Raw genomic sequence first — 15,353 nt, forward strand, 5'->3', positions numbered from 1 at the left:
TTTTCTTTTTGTTTATTTATTTATTTGTGACTGGACATTTGTAGAAAATTCTTTTTTTTTTCGTTGCTGCTTGTTTCCATTTGTCCCGATTCTAGGATCAACATTAGTATGAGTTCTATACTGACACGCTTACATTTGTGCAGAATGGTTTGTCGAAGACGCAGACGCGCTTAAGCTCAGATTTAGAGGTGCTTCTGCTTTTTTTTTATCTAGTGTGCGGGACACGATCCTGAAACAGTCAGTGTTCAGTAACACTGATGTGTCGCTGTGTGTTAGACGGTGAGAGCTGTTTATTAGAGTAGTGTACCTGTGCGAGTGCGACCTGTCACCCCTGCATGCAGATCAGCGGCTGACGGCAGCAGCACGAAGCTGCAGCCATGTCCGCGCACAGCGGGCCTTCACAAAGAAATAATACACACTTGGAGTCCGCGCAGGCTGCTGACAAGTGAACTGATGCATCCCCCGAAATGAGAAAATGATGTATTGCCTACCGACAGCCTACGTCCAAATGTTTGGAGATTATTTCATCATTTTATGCCTTTTTTTGTTTTTGTTCATTTTAATTTTTTGGCCGCTGCTTGTAAGCTGATACATGTTTCAAGGAAAGTTTCCAACCAAATACATATAATCAGAATAACTCCACTTATTATTATTATTAAATTATTATTATTATTATTATTACTCACATGGAGTTTAGGCTTTGCTCATTTATGCGGGTCCCTGAAATTAAATGTGGCCTATAAAAATATACTGGAGCACTGAATGGGCTTCTCAGCGCTATCAGAGCACCAACATGCCCACACACATACACCACACACACCATCTTGTTTAAGATGTTAAAAAACACATTCCAGTTTATTATTTTCAATACCTGGAGGAATCTCCCAGAGGTGGATAGTTTTTTATTCAATTCGCTTATACAGCTCAGATAGAGGCTTTTGGTTTGCATTAAATATCAGCCTATTATTTTTACTGTTATTATTATTATTATTATTACTATTACTTTTATTATCATCATCATCATCATTATTATATAGTAGCTCAAATCGGGGAGCCAAATTAAAAATGCCAACGCAGTTTTGTTGTTGGGACAACAAACTCCCGCCCTGCTGAGGGTGTTTTCTTACTTTATAGCTCCAGCAGCATGTTACTGGTTTTGTAATTGCCTCCTTTCTGACCACCTTCTGCTTGTTTATATTTTTACTGAGTTTTATACCCTCAGTTAACTGATGATCTTAGGCATGAACCAACCCGTTTCCCGTTTTCAGATGTAACGCGTCTTCTTTCTGGTGTTTTACCGACATCTAGTGGTTACAGAAAGAAAGGCTTTACAAAGTTCAGATCGCCAGAGTCGTACGGTTGTAGCCTCCACAAGCAGTTTTGAATTATTATTATCTTGTTTGCCAGGCCAGCAGTCTGACCGCTCCTAAATATTTGGGCATACATGTTTCAGTTTCAGCCTCAAGGTAGCCAAGAAGTTCTGGATTAGGATGCAGCATCCCCATGTGTTGTTTATACATTAGCAGTGATGTGGGATTAATTTAGAAACCAGAAACCAAAATCTAAACGACAAGCTTCATCATGTGCAAGTATCAACATAGTTGCTTTACTCATTTAAATTAAGTATTGAAACGCATTTGCAAGCAGGCTTTATTTCTAAAATGTATGTTCATAAGGTTATCTGTGGCTTTATTGATCTAAACTAGGCAAAGCTAAGGACAGCATACTCTAACATTTTTTATATCCCATTGAAGACAAAGAGAACATACTCCTGGTGAGCATTGTCTTTATTAATAAAGGCTTTATCTGTTCACATGCAACCTGGTGTGATACCATTGATTGCAGCAAGATAGAAGCACGCACTGGATATGAAGCCAGACCATTTCAATACTCTATGCATGCACAAAATGTAAATTCCACTAGTTCTTTAACAGGTTAGAAAGCATCTCATATTAGATGGAAGAGCTGAAATAACTGAAGCAGGTGACACGATTCCTAGTCACCATCAGCCATTAGAAGAGTTGTAGATCTGTGCCATAACATCTATGCAAGGTACAGTCAATAAAAGAGGCAGTTGGTGGTACACTGAGTTTGCATTGAATATTGTAGCAGGTTCACTGGTTTGCATGTAGGTCGGATTAACTTCACTAAGGTAAGAACATTTCCAACCACTGGGGGTTACAGTAATGCTTCACTGAAACCTAAGTGAACACAAGTTCATTGGTTAATGGTGTTTAGAAGGTGAGGAGGTTCCGGTTCAAAACTGCAGGTCAAAATAAAAATAAAACAAAATCACTTCCCAGGAAACTGCATTCTACAAATACTCAAATCAAAGGTATTTTTGGGCCCCCAATGTAACACTGTGGCCAACAGTGATGTGGTATTTCTGATTATTATAATTATTATTATTTTAAATCATTTTTTATTGATTGAGCCATGAGCTGAGGTTCAGCGGCGAACGGTGGTCCAGCCATCATCATCTGTCTCGTTTTTGGTGCGGCGAAGGTTTTCTTTGTCAGTACGCCAGCCCTTCTCTCCATCAGCGTCACGATCACGGTCCCGTCCCGGTTCTCTGTTTCGGTCCCTGTCGCGCTCCTCACGTTTATCCTCACCTCCACGACGCCAAGAACCACCTGTGGGGAACAAAGATGTTTCGTAGAAAATATTCCAGCAACGGAAGTTTTTATGTTTTAACTTTGGAAGTTTCGTGTGTCCAAAGTGGATGATTTCTTTAAATTAAAAAAATAAAAAATAAAAAGCTTATGTAGCAGAGCATGTATCAATGGGTTTGCAGTGCCCTCTGCTGGCTGAATAAGTTATCTTCACGTTGAAATTTTTGACAGTCAGAAGATGAGCTCAGTGGATTGAGGATGGAGAGTTGGATCAGGGACACCAGCGTCTACAGCGTTTTAAATCTCTCTCAACTGTGATTACTTTTTATTTGATTTCAGGAAGATAAAAACCATGGTGATGTTGTGCACATCAGTTTTCTTTTAACATCTCTTAACAACAAAAGTGTTTGGGAGCAAACCATACTAGTTTTGGAATCAAAATGTTCTCCATTCAAGCTTGATATTTGATTATTATTAATAAAAGCAGAGCTTAAATTATTGGTAAATCTATGCAGTTTTTTTTAATTGTTTATTTACATTTCATACAGCAATTTTCTGAAACAAAGTTAACATTTGTGCATAAAATAAATTACTTAGATCACACTTAATGAGATCAAACCCAGCAAAGACACTGAAAGCAAGTCTAAAACATGCTCTGCTCACCATCATCAGGATCTCTGGGTGGGCCTCTGTTGTCACGATCATCACGGCGATCTCTATCACGAGGGTCTCTATTGCGGCGATCATCACGGTCACGTCGATCGTCTCGATCGCGTCGATCGTCTCGATCACGTCGATCATCGCGGTCTGCCTCCTCTCTGCGAGATTCTCTCCAGCTGCTTCCCTCATCAGTACCCCCTCTTCTCCAGATACCATCCTCTCTGTGAACGCACAGTGACACCAATTAGAAACTCTGCCAACAACTACCTGAAAAGCAAATTGTCACATCCTCCACGGTGCTACGAATAACTCAGCATACAGGCATAGATCTATTAGCCCCACCTGTTTGGACGACGGTCTCTGTTGCGGTCGCTGGATCTTTCGTCTCCTTCGCCATCATCTCCATCATCATGGGGGCCACCCCGGGGAGGTCCCCAACTTTCCTCTCTGGCCTTCTCTCGCTCACGCCACCCCCCTATATCAGAGGTGTTCATTATCATCATTTTATTAAGACTTGACATTTAGGCACAGACCAGCTGCCTGGCTGTTGGATAACAAGACTTTTCTATTATTTACTGATAGCCAATTGGCTACAGACTTACCAGGTCGGCCCAGTGGTTTCCAAGGTTTGGCATCATCATCACCACGATGTGGCCCATCATCCATACCTCTTCTTCCAACTCTGTCATCATCTCCTCTTCTGGGGCCCCAGTCGTCATCAGCTCCACGCCTGGGTCCCCTGGAGTCATCCATGCCTCTACGAGGACCTCTGTCATCATCAAAGCCACGTCTAGGACCACGGTCGTCATCTCCACCACGCCTTGGACCACGATCATCGTCGAAACCTCTGCGTGGACCACGGTCATCATCCAACCCTCTGCGAACAGGGCGGTCTTCATCGTCACCACGGCGTGGGCCTCGTTCATCGTCAAAGACCCTACGGGGACCTCTGTCCTCTCCGCTTCTACGAGGACCATCTCGTCTGAAAGGTAACTCTTTCTCCTCCTTGTCATCGTCCTGTCTCCAAGTCCTAAGGAGCACACAGTTGTTGTTAGAGAAGCCATTCCTAGCTGAGTCGGCATTACAAGAAGAAAAGCAGGAACTAAGTGTTGGTGACACACACCTGTCTGGTGCAGGACGACGCCACTCTGAATCCCCACCCTCTGTGCGTCGTCTCCATCCTCCATCCTCCTTTTAACAGAATCACATGATACTTCAAAATTACTCACAGTCCTGTAGACCATATTATCCTTACACAGCCCATCCCAGCCATCTTGGGGTAAGCAAAAGCAACTTATTAAAAAACAGATCCAAACCTTTGGCTTCTCCTCCTGTGGGACCTTTCTCTCCTCCTCACGGCGTCGTTCTCGCTCCTCAATCTCCTGCTGACGAAGACGCTGCTTCCGCTCTTGCTCCTCAAGCTTTCGTAGACGCTCCTGGTACTCCCTCTCCTCCTCCTCTCGCTGCTCTTGTTCCAGGCGTTCACGCTCTTCACGCTCTATTAAAAAAAAAAATTTAAAATCCTTCCTGGTTCTCTGTGGAATATGAGCTCCTGTCCTAACTTTATGAGGACAGGTTGGATCACGGATTCGTGATTGTACAAACCTTTCTTGAGCTGCTCCTCATGAATACGCTGTGCCTCTTCTTCTTTTTCCCGGTAGTAAGCATTACGCCTGTCCTCTTTGCGCTGTCTCTTTCTGTCTTCCAGGCGCGTCTTCCTTTCCTCTATCAAGCGCTCTTGGAAAGCCTTCAGTTTTTCCTTTAAAAGGCACAGAAGTGAAGCTGAAAGCACTGCTTCAGTCCTCATAGTCAGCTAATGCTCAGAGATTGACTAAGCAGTCTTACCTCATAAATGAAGCTACGAGCAGCTGTTATTTTGGACAGGAAGTTCTCTTTGTCCTCCATCATCCTGGACATGCGCTTCTTGTGCTCCAGAGCCTTCTCCCGTTCAACTTTCATGGTACTAATCTACATAAAGAGAAGAACAACTTGTTACATTCCAGATGCTCAGATGTTTTACATTCGTTTTTATCTCTTTATGTAAAGCGCTTTTTTCCTGCCCACTTACCCTCTCCTCCTCCTGGAGCTCCCACAGTTCCATATCCTTGACACGCTGCTCCTCATAAGCTTTTTTGATCAGGGGAATCTCCTCAAGACGCTTTGCCCTCTCAAAATAGTCAATCTGAAGAGAGATAAAACTTAGGGCCCAGTACATATTTAAGTTATCAATACTTCTACTGATTTAATACCATTACCTTTTTCTCCTGGTTCTTCAGACGCTCCTGAAGTTCTTTCTTCTCCTTCTCCAGCTGCTCCACCTGTTTAGCCATGATGAAGTCAGGGTCCAGTTCTTCCAGGTCCTGCAACAAAACCAGTTTGTTAGATCTACATTAAAAATGTAATCCATGTGAAACTTACCCAGATCAAGTTGATTATGGCTACATTTCATCACCTCAATGTCGATATCCTTGAAAGCCTTTGCTCCAAGTTCAGTCTTCTTGATCTGCTCCAAGCGCTCACGAGCATTCTTCTTCTTGATCTGCTTGTGCTCCTCCATGATGCGCTCCTTCTCCCTTTCTTTGGCCTCCTGCCGCAGACGCTCCTCCTCTGCCTTGCGAACCTTCTGCATCTCAGCCTCCCGCTGTTCTAGCTCCTCCTTCTCACGCTGAATGTTTAAGCTCTCCAGACGCTCCTTGCGCTCTTCGATGGTCTGTCTACGAGCCAGGATGCGCTGGTGATCCTTGCGGGCACTTTTCAGGTAGGCAGCGATGGCCTGTTGGTTATGCTCCTCTCGCTCTTGCTAAGAAAGAATAATTAAAAAAATAAATAAGATGCACTTGAATTCAAACAAAGGCATAACATGAGTAATGTTTCAAATATAACATGAAAAATACCGTCACTGTATGTACATTAATAAGGGGGGGGGGGGGGGGGGGGGGGGGGGGGGCGCTGTATATTAGGTGCCTCTGGTCACTGTGTATCGGTTAGAGGTTGAACTCACCAGGATGGAGGCAGGCTTGATGACCTGTATGGCTTTAGCCAAAGATGCAGACATGGCAGTGAGCTGGTTCCTTATCTGCTCTGACGGCATGTTCTGCAGGAAAGGTCCAACAGGAGCATCCTCTTTGGTCGAGTAGTTCAGATCAGAGCCGAAGCTCAGAGTTTTAGAGGTGTGGTCTATTCTGACCTACAAGACAAAAAGAAATGTTAGATAATCTACAAAAACGCAGCATGTTACTTCAGTAATAGCTCACATCCCTGTTTCTGGACCATCAGTGATGTCAGTGTCTCTACCAATGTGAGTCTTACCTGCAGATCACAATGCCGTGCAGCATCTACAATGGAGCGCTCCAGCTGGAAGGCGTCCACAAATGGAACCAGAGAGGCCAGACGACTGAACTCGATGCTTTGATAGATCTGTGCAACCTAAAATTTAAAAAATGAAGACAATTACACCCATTTCAGGGTAGAAGTGATTTAGAAAAAAAGATTAACCAGAAGAGAGAGAGGATTACCTGTTGCAAGAGCCTCAGGATGGTGTTACTCTGCAGATGTGGGACATACTGCTGAAGATCAGGTTCCTTCTCAGCCTGATCTCTCACCCAGTTTAACACCTAGAAGAGTAGGAAATTACAAGCAACAAGAAATGTTAATTAAATGAATAAACTTCAAGCTGTATGTAAGAAAATGAACTGAACGACAGCTCCTTGTAATTATTACGTTTGCTGCTGCCACATGAAGCTGGACAGTTTACCTTGGTCACTCTCCCGCTCAGCTTCAGAGGATGAAAGTCGACCTCAAGCCAGTTGTAAAGTTCTTTCACATCAGTTACAACATACTGCAGCAAGTTAAATCTAACCTAAAACACAAAAATCATACATTTGACAAAAAATTTAAAACAAATTAAAGAACAGATAAAAACAAAAAACTATATTCTTAAAAGGGTGTGAAGATTTCTCTCTCTTCTTGAGCACATAGTGTACCATATCATTAATGAGACTTTGGCGGGTTGGTGGAGACTGCAGGGCAAGGAGGGTAGCTAGCCTTCGGTGTTTCTCAACAATGATGCCATCCATGTCAAGCAAGCGAGCAATATCGGTACGCTCAGGGGTGATGGGAATAGATAGCGTAGCCAGGAGGACTCGGGTAGACATCCTGAAAATTGAAAGTAAATTTCAATACATATTTGGTCATGATCAAATTTTAAAAACAAAAACAAACAAACACTGGTGCATTTATCCACAAGGAATTAATGGAATACCGCTGCATCTCCTCTTGGGTCAGATTCTTTCGCATCTCCCTGGACAGATGATAGAGCCGGTGAAGTGTGCAGGCATGGAAGAGAGCGTTTCCAGATTTCCAGAATACAGTAGACACCTTGTTGTAGTAGTTGGCCATCAGCTGTGGTTTGGGAGGCTTCTTGGAAAGAGCAAACAGGCCATGGATGTCCTCAACAGCCTTGAATGCTTCCTGAGAGGAAAAAGAATAATTGCATTAGTACCATTAATTTTACATTCATCATGTTTCAAAGCTACTATAATATTATACATTGCCAGCTGCACATTACAGCATCCCACAACAGTGGAGGCAACCGATCTGAAAATGCTTGTGTAGTTGTTGAAGAGTGTTAGGTAGACTAACCTGCCACAGCTCCATGCTTATGGCGCTGTCCAACTGCACCAGACGTGTCTCCAGGTGCATGGACTGACTTTCAGGGTTGTTCAGATTGATGGCAGTGCTCTGGTTGTGATGGCGCTGGATCTGACCCAGATGCATGCGCAGGTTGTCACAGAGCTTACGAAATTCTGCCTTGCGGGTGTACTGAAGGCAAAACTTGAATGCTGCAGGGAAGGTAGGATTTTAGAGCCTCGTACTTAAAGGTTTTAACTGTAAAAATGTTTGCAGTTGCAAAACTATTCAGTTATTTAATATTAATAGTAACAACAACAACAATAACTGTTCACTTTGACAATTAATTTAATCTGTTACATTATATCTTATTACATCGCATTGCTTTGCGTAACTGCTGTAATACCTTGAGGATTAGCTAATCCTAGACTCACAGCAAACAGACTTGAAATACATTTCTGAATAATAATTAAATGACTTCATTGGGAAAGATTTTTGTTTTATAAAACATACTATACATGCATTGGTGTTAATTAACATCCATATACAGAAAACGATTAAAAATACAAAAACTTTATATTAAGATGGTAGTAAGCAGCCTGGAATATTGACTTAGGACTAGAACATGACATCATGAAAACAGACAGTATTTAAAAAGTAATTTGATGCATGTCCCTACCTTGCTGTGCAATGTCATGGTATAGACGCTCCACCTTGGAGTTGTTTCTCAGCAGGTCAAGGCACTGGCGGTAGGACTCCCACAAGAACTTCACCCACGGAGTGAGGAGCAGGCGATCAGTACGATCTTGAGTGTCCTCTCCACTCACAGCACTCAGGAGCACGCTAAAATCAAAGCAAGTTTCACATTAGTCCAGTTTATTTGTTTAATTGAAAAAAACAAAAAAAAACAAATCAAAATTTAAAGTTAAATCAAACATCAGCCCTAAGAAATGAATTAAGTCATTTGTTAAACAGCTGATTTACTATATAAAAACTTAAGCAGCATCACCTTTCTGGGGTCTGGATGTTATCCAGATCTTCGATGTCCAGGACCATTTGCTGGGACTCCTCCTTGGCTGTCTCAGTCTTCTCCTCTGCCAGCTTCAGGTAGGCCCTAACCACATCCTCCAAAGACTTGATGTTCACCTGGAAACAGAAAGCGCTTACATTTAGACTAAACTGCTATTTTGCATAAATTATTTTGTGTGTGCAAAAATCACAGATTTTTTCTTGCAGACCTGCTGGCAGATGTTCTTGTACTGGTAGAGACCCTCCTTGGCCAGGTGACTCTTGCGAAGATCGACGCAGAGCTCCAGATATTTGAGCATAATGGGCTCGTGGATCTTCTGCCATGTTCGGTGTTTCTTGCTTTTGATGACATCGTACAAGACATCCAAGGCCGGCTGCTTCTTGCCAACCTCAAGAAATTCTGCGCAAACATGTTAAAATAATATAAGTCAACAATAAACGCGTCAAGTCCCGCATCATTAAAAAAAAAAAAAGCAAACGCTTCACACACCGTGACAAGCTAGAGCCGGCTGATTAGGCCGCTGTTGGTGCGTCGGTGATAGTAGGATCTACTTACAGCACCGATTCCCAGGCAGCGTTAACAACACCGTAAAGCTACGTGGAAGGTTAACAGCTCTCTGGCAGTCACTTACTTTTCTAAAAAGTCTTTCTTTTGTAATTTAAAAATCTGCGTAGACTGTTGGCTACATACCAACGTAGCTTCACAATTTCGATATGGCTTCCCCGCCATCCGGCTAGCGTTAGCAGTTAGCCCGGCCGGCTAACAACAACGAGTCACCAACGGCTAATGCCAGCTAACCCTTCGCCCAGTAGTTAGCATGGATGTGGCCCATCTGTTAAAACACGAAGCCGTTTGTATACTCACCGTTCGCTCGTTTCAGAGCATTCTCTGGCCGCTGAAAATACGCCGGCATGTCGATGACCTTTTAGCAAAGCTCAAAATTGGTTGACTTGGATTAATTTTAAGAAATTTTACCAGTCCATCAAAGCCACGCACTCACCCTGTGCAACGGTGCTGGCTGAGAAAGGAACAACCTCGTGAGTAGCCTTGGTAGGGTTGCCAGTTGCGTCACGTGTTATCCCTCCCCCCCAATCCCATACTGTGTGCGCCGCATCGATGAGGCGGTGAAAGGAAATAAAGACAATTAACTTAATACAACGTACAGTTCAGTAGTTTTGTTATTATTTTTATTTCACTTTTATCATTTGTAAACACACCCTTTTCACATCTGGTAGACCTTTTTGGATATGCAAGCACATAAGACTTTAAATGACAAATGATTCCGTTGGCTGTGGCATGTTTTCAGTAACGGAAATATGATCATTAAAATGATACAATTTAAAACAGGAAATAACTTGTAACTCTTGTGCTTTTATGAAAGTTTCTATAGCGTTAGCACCAGTGGCCGTCTGAAGTCACTGGTCCATTTTAGAACGTAGAATAGCAATGCATAATCTAAACTTCCCAAGTGAGGGCTTTAATCAAACCTGGCAACTCTGATGGTACAAGGTTCCCGTATGTGCTCCCCCCAATGGTACCTTCAAGTACTATTCAGAAAAACATTAACTCAAAAAAGATCAATTCAATCAATGCGTGTGAAATAAGATAAGATAGAGCCCAGTTTATCTACCAAGTTCGTAAATTCCCGTGCATAGGTAGCAAAGAGTAAACACAACCAATAAAACCATGAAACAATAGCTAAACAAAGTCAAATAACTCAGTAAAACGGAATATGACAAAATTAAAAGTAGCTCTATAAGTAACATAAAAATGATCATTTAAAGCTAAATAGAATACAATTATTAGCTGTATAAATATAATCATTATGTTAGAGAATGTGCTCCACTGCCAGTCCAATATTGCCACTTACAGTACAGAATGCAATCTTAAAAGCAATCTTGGTTTTATTTTGACTGTTTTACTTTCAAAAACATATATCTGTGCTACAGATTACGTGAAAACGCAGACTTTTCTATCACATTATAATGTGAAATGCTATGAATTCATAAAATTTCAAATTTATATTTTCCTGCCGTCCGTGAACATTACTTGCATTTTGTGAGTTACCATGAACGCACCGTTACGGCTGCTGTGATTGGCTGTGAGCTGCGTAGCTCCTCCCTGCACAGCCCTCCTGTCCCGGAAGAGGGAAGCAGCTTCGCAGAGAGAGAGAGGGGAAATGTTTGTTGACAGCAGCAGAAATCTTCTGAATCAGACTGCTGGCAAGTTTTAGCCCACTTTCTGTCCCATTAAACCCATCCAGCATCGCTCTCTGGCATTCTGATCTCGCATGAACTCTCAAGGTAACTTTCCTGTTACAACTATGTCCGCAGAAGAAGACGCCCGGTGGCTGCTCTCCAGTTAACTTGTGCTTATGAACTGTTTCAGGTATGGAATATGGCAACGACTGAAACGCAGCTTATGTTAAGCGTGGGATTAATCGGTAAGTTTCGGTTAGGAAGTCGTTCTTTTGTCTTTTTTTTTAAGCGAAGTCGGCGTCTCAGATCCGCTGAACATGCAGGACAATCACATGATACTATTGTGATCCGAGAATGTCCCCTCACTGGTTTATTGCTCCTGCATGTTCAACCTGAATGGCTCTGGATGGGTTCCTGAGCGCCTCCAGTAACCTTGTTATTGGTAGTGATGCTCTTAGAAGACCCTGAAAGTCCAGTCTGAATGCATTTCTTTCTCCTGACATGCTAAATGTTGCTACATGTTGCTTTTATTTCCCCTCCTTCAGAGAAAGATGTGAATGGAGACACTTTGTGGGTGTGGTGCTATCCATCTGTGGGTGACGAACTAAGGGAAGTCCTGCTCAGCAAGTGCTGCCTGACACACGATGGCCGTGACTTTCACACTTTTGTGTTTGGTCAGTTCTCCCGTACCTGGTATTACATTACTACAATGGAAGTACAGGAGCCGACAGCACTAAACAAGGTAAGGTGTCTTTATCCAGGCATTAGCTTTATCCTTTTTGTCACATATAATATCTCCATCCCTCCATAGATGAGCATTTCTTTAATGTCTCTCTTTCTCTTCGTCAAGGTCACTCATTTTTCAGTAGTTGTTACAGCAAAAGACTTCAACCCTGAGAAATATGCTGCACTCAGTAGAATACTCTGCAGGTAACAGTCTTTATGAATACGAAGCATCACCTTATGTCTTTGTGCTTTGGGCTGAACTCACACAGTTACATTTATTTCTCAGGATGTATGTCAAACACGGAAGTCCGGTGAAAATGATGGAAGCCTACATCACCGTCCTCACCAAAGGAATCTGTCAGAGCGACGAAAACGGCTCGTTTCTCATTAAGGACTACGATGTTCGGAAAGCCTACTTGGCAGGTTCAGTCAAAGGTAGGGCTTCACGTTTGTAAAGAGGAACACACATAAAAATACTGAACACCTTTCCCGGACTTTCCTGTGTACACAAATCTGCTATTTAAGATTTTTGTTATTTGTTTCATTTGTTTTGTTGTGGCCAAACACTATTTGAACTTTTTAAAAGCAAAGAATTCATGCTTTTTAGCTCTTATTAGAAACCCCCGCTGTTACTGGAGGTTTTTAGGAAGTAAAACATATCAGGGTCAGCTGATACTTCACATGAAAATGAAAGTTTTCTTACAACCTTATGCAGTCCTGAGAAAATCTAATAAACTTACCGCTTTAATAAGAGGGTACCCAGGTGCAGCTAATCAAATGTACTTGATTAACTTATCATTGTTAAGTGTGAGAACCTCTATAAAAGCAGAAGTTTTGTCAGTTTGCTGGTCTGGAGCATTGAGGCGTGTGTTAACACAATACCACAATCCTTCCAGAAGTGCACGTTACAGTCATTGAGTCGACCAGAATTCCCCTGTATACCAAAGAGGCCCATCTGTCTGATAGCTGAAGTTTTCCTTAAAAGAGCTGTGCATAAATGACTGACTGTAAAACGTCACTGAACTGAAGCTATGTTGTAAAGAAGACTGGGCCACAATGCCTCTAGTGTTGTTAGAGACTGATGAAATCAGAGAGAAAATTATGAGTTTATGTTATTGCTGTTTAAAGTGGTCGCACGAGCTACCGAATGATGAGGTGTACTTAATCACGTCTCCACACAGTCTCGTGAAAAAGTTTTTTTACACGGGCATAACAATAAATGAATAGCTGGGGACGGCAGGAAAACGTTATGCAAATGCAGTTTGGCATCTAAGTAATTATTATATCCATTTTTAGTTGATGTACAGCTTTTTTTAATTAATTCATTGAACATTTTAAAATGTTAGCTGTTAGTGGAAAAAGTCACAAGATCTCAAATCTTCGACCATGTTTTTGCTCTTGTCTCAGATGTGGTGTCTCAGTTCGGGATGGAGACCATCATCCTGTATACAGCCTTGATGCTGAAGAAGCGGATTGTTGTCCATCACCCTCGGATTGAGGCGTTGCTGGAGTTCACGAGGTGAATTTAAGACTTTCATAATCATATCATAGTGGACATAATTGTGTTGTGTGGGTAACTCTTTTCTCTGTTTGTCTCTCAGAGTTCTGCCGGCTCTCGTGTGGCACAGGAAAGACTGGTCCATCCTCCACCCGTACGTCCACCTGAGTGATGCTGAACTGGAGGATTTAAAGAAATGCCCCGGTGAGGCTGCCTACTGGTTTATCTGTGTAATTAACAGAAAACTCATCACGCAGCTTAGCAACTATCTGCACTGCCATGACTGGTGTGAATGGGTGAATTATTAATGCTCCAATATGTTTGCTTCCTCCACAGGATACATAGCAGGGTTTGTAAATCCGGAAGTGAGCAACAGAATGGATTTGTTTGATGTGTTTGTGAACCTCCCAGACAGCACCATCACAGTATCCCAGAGTGCTAAAGGTAGCATGCGTTCAAAGAGAGAGCAATATGTTGCTTTGATTCTCTCAGACTGATGCTGAGTCTCTCACAACAGAAGCCATGGCTATGGGGAAGTTGCACAAGGACATCGGCCAACTCATCGTGCAGTCTGCGGAGGACGCAGAGAAGTCAGACAGTCAGGTGATCAAGGTAAGAACGTAGTTAAAAACACCGGACAGGAAAGCGTCAGCTGCAAGAAACCTAGTCTTAAATCTAATGTGCCCTTCATCTGCAGGACATTTCTGTCAAGACTAAAGAGATCCTCGCTAACCTGGTTGCTCTTGCTGATGAGTGTGAAGACTCTAAAATCACACTGGAAGGTTTAAAGCAGCGTCATTTCCCTCCAGCGACGGAGAACTTCCTCTTTCATTTGGCAGCTGCAGAGCAGCTCTTGAGGATATAAAGCTGTTTTCAAACACTCTACTGCAGGTTACCATCCGCAGCATGGACTCACTGTTGGGATCATTAAGTTTTTTTTTTGTTTGTTTTTTTTAAATGGCACACTGTTAATACAAGGAAGAAAAGTGTCCCTAGCATCAGATTTTATGGTGCACTGCTTATCTAATACATCATGGGACTCACACACCAATAATGGGAGCAATGAAAGGATTAGTTTGGTGATAATTAATGTTTTTTAGCAGAAACTAAATTAATCTACAGCTCGAGTTATTAAAAATATCAACACACAATGTGAACAGACTGGCTGCTGCCTGAGGTGTAGACCTCAGTGCACAGCTGCTTGAGTTTTTGAGTAATCTGAAACGATGGTCTTTATGTGGGATTTGCTGAAAATGTAAAACAATGCAAGTTTTATCCCTTAACAGTAACAGGTATGAGGGGAAAAGCGCCGCAGCTGTTGACTTGGAGTTTGTAGAGCAGAAACAACGAGCAGTGATTTTCCATCAGAGCGTTTTCCCACACGTTGGCTTCCTGTTCACGGTGCAACGCAGCAACTCCAAACGTCACAAAGCTTGTTCATGGCTGGGTACTCACTTTGTACTGTCACATGTGTGTGCAGGTTTTGCAATTACCGATTTAGCTGATAGAAACTTTGCTGTGCGGGGAAATCAGATTACAAGTGTAGCAGACACTGCACAACTTGTAGATTCTTGTTTTTCTTTTAAAGGAATGTCACATTTTCTATTTTGCTAACAGCATTAGCGCCGCGCACAGCTGAAACAGAAGTAAACTGTTGTGCGGTGGGGAATTTTCAGAGTTGTACTAACAGCTTCCACTTCAGTCTTGAGCTGATTAAATAACGATTAATGCTTCCATTCCCACACTGACTCACTTGTATTTAATTACACGTCTTATTTTCCAAGCTGTTTTTTTTCTCTCCACTCTTCTAAATCAGTGTCGTTAGCGCCATTGTTGTACGGTTGAATCCATTTTCCACCACATTGCAGTATTTCAGGTGACGGTAACACATAGGCTCGTGCAACTTTGAAAATATATTTTCATGAAAATGTGTAATATTTGCTATATCTATAAATCCAACTAATACTCAAAGTGAAATAAATTTCTATCAGAAAGTAAAC

The 15,353-nt window shown here is 42.2% G+C and overlaps 2 protein-coding genes across 2 annotated transcripts; one reads left to right on the plus strand and one right to left on the minus strand.

Annotated features, from left to right (window-relative positions):
- Positions 1 to 1,769: 1,769 nt before the first annotated feature.
- eif3s10 (eukaryotic translation initiation factor 3, subunit 10 (theta)) lies at positions 1,770 to 9,979 on the minus strand. The gene is made up of 22 exons (XM_004559610.6): positions 9,796 to 9,979; positions 9,140 to 9,330; positions 8,911 to 9,047; positions 8,581 to 8,744; positions 7,914 to 8,113; positions 7,534 to 7,742; positions 7,256 to 7,427; positions 7,027 to 7,131; positions 6,788 to 6,886; positions 6,582 to 6,698; positions 6,274 to 6,459; positions 5,725 to 6,072; positions 5,528 to 5,632; positions 5,341 to 5,454; positions 5,118 to 5,240; positions 4,878 to 5,031; positions 4,589 to 4,770; positions 4,396 to 4,463; positions 3,875 to 4,302; positions 3,615 to 3,747; positions 3,276 to 3,493; positions 1,770 to 2,633 (listed from the first exon to the last, which is right to left on the minus strand). Exons 1-22 carry the CDS (start codon positions 9,842 to 9,844, stop codon positions 2,449 to 2,451), a joined length of 3,687 nt encoding a protein of 1,228 aa, XP_004559667.3. The 5' UTR covers positions 9,845 to 9,979; the 3' UTR covers positions 1,770 to 2,448.
- Positions 9,980 to 10,840: 861 nt separating this feature from the next.
- Positions 10,841 to 15,352, plus strand: dennd10 (DENN domain containing 10). Its single transcript, XM_004559607.3, has 10 exons — positions 10,841 to 11,234; positions 11,320 to 11,374; positions 11,675 to 11,871; positions 11,980 to 12,059; positions 12,142 to 12,290; positions 13,263 to 13,374; positions 13,457 to 13,557; positions 13,690 to 13,797; positions 13,871 to 13,965; positions 14,051 to 15,352. Exons 2-10 carry the CDS (start codon positions 11,329 to 11,331, stop codon positions 14,216 to 14,218), a joined length of 1,056 nt encoding a protein of 351 aa, XP_004559664.1. The 5' UTR covers positions 10,841 to 11,234; positions 11,320 to 11,328; the 3' UTR covers positions 14,219 to 15,352.
- The last annotated feature ends 1 nt before the right edge of the window (position 15,353 follows it).

The sequence above is a fragment of the Maylandia zebra genome, linkage group LG13 (genome assembly GCF_041146795.1).
Source record: "Maylandia zebra isolate NMK-2024a linkage group LG13, Mzebra_GT3a, whole genome shotgun sequence".
Lineage (NCBI taxonomy): Eukaryota > Metazoa > Chordata > Actinopteri > Cichliformes > Cichlidae > Maylandia > Maylandia zebra.

Bases quoted from the DNA above. Each gene is read 5' to 3' on its own strand.
- eif3s10 (XM_004559610.6), bottom strand. From the start codon at position 9,844: ATGCCGGCGTATTTTCAGCGGCCAGAGAATGCTCTGAAACGAGCGAAC. The intron at 9,048-9,139 runs GTCTGCAAGAAA...TTCTGTTTCCAG, and splicing joins ACAAGAACATCTGCCAGCAG to GTGAACATCAAGTCTTTGGA. The intron at 4,771-4,877 runs GTTTGTACAATC...TTTTTTTAATAG, and splicing joins TGAGGAGCAGCTCAAGAAAG to AGCGTGAAGAGCGTGAACGC.
- dennd10 (XM_004559607.3), top strand. From the start codon at position 11,329: ATGGCAACGACTGAAACGCAGCTTATGTTAAGCGTGGGATTAATCG. The intron at 12,291-13,262 runs GTAGGGCTTCAC...CTCTTGTCTCAG, and splicing joins CTTGGCAGGTTCAGTCAAAG to ATGTGGTGTCTCAGTTCGGG. The intron at 13,558-13,689 runs GTGAGGCTGCCT...CTTCCTCCACAG, and splicing joins GGATTTAAAGAAATGCCCCG to GATACATAGCAGGGTTTGTA.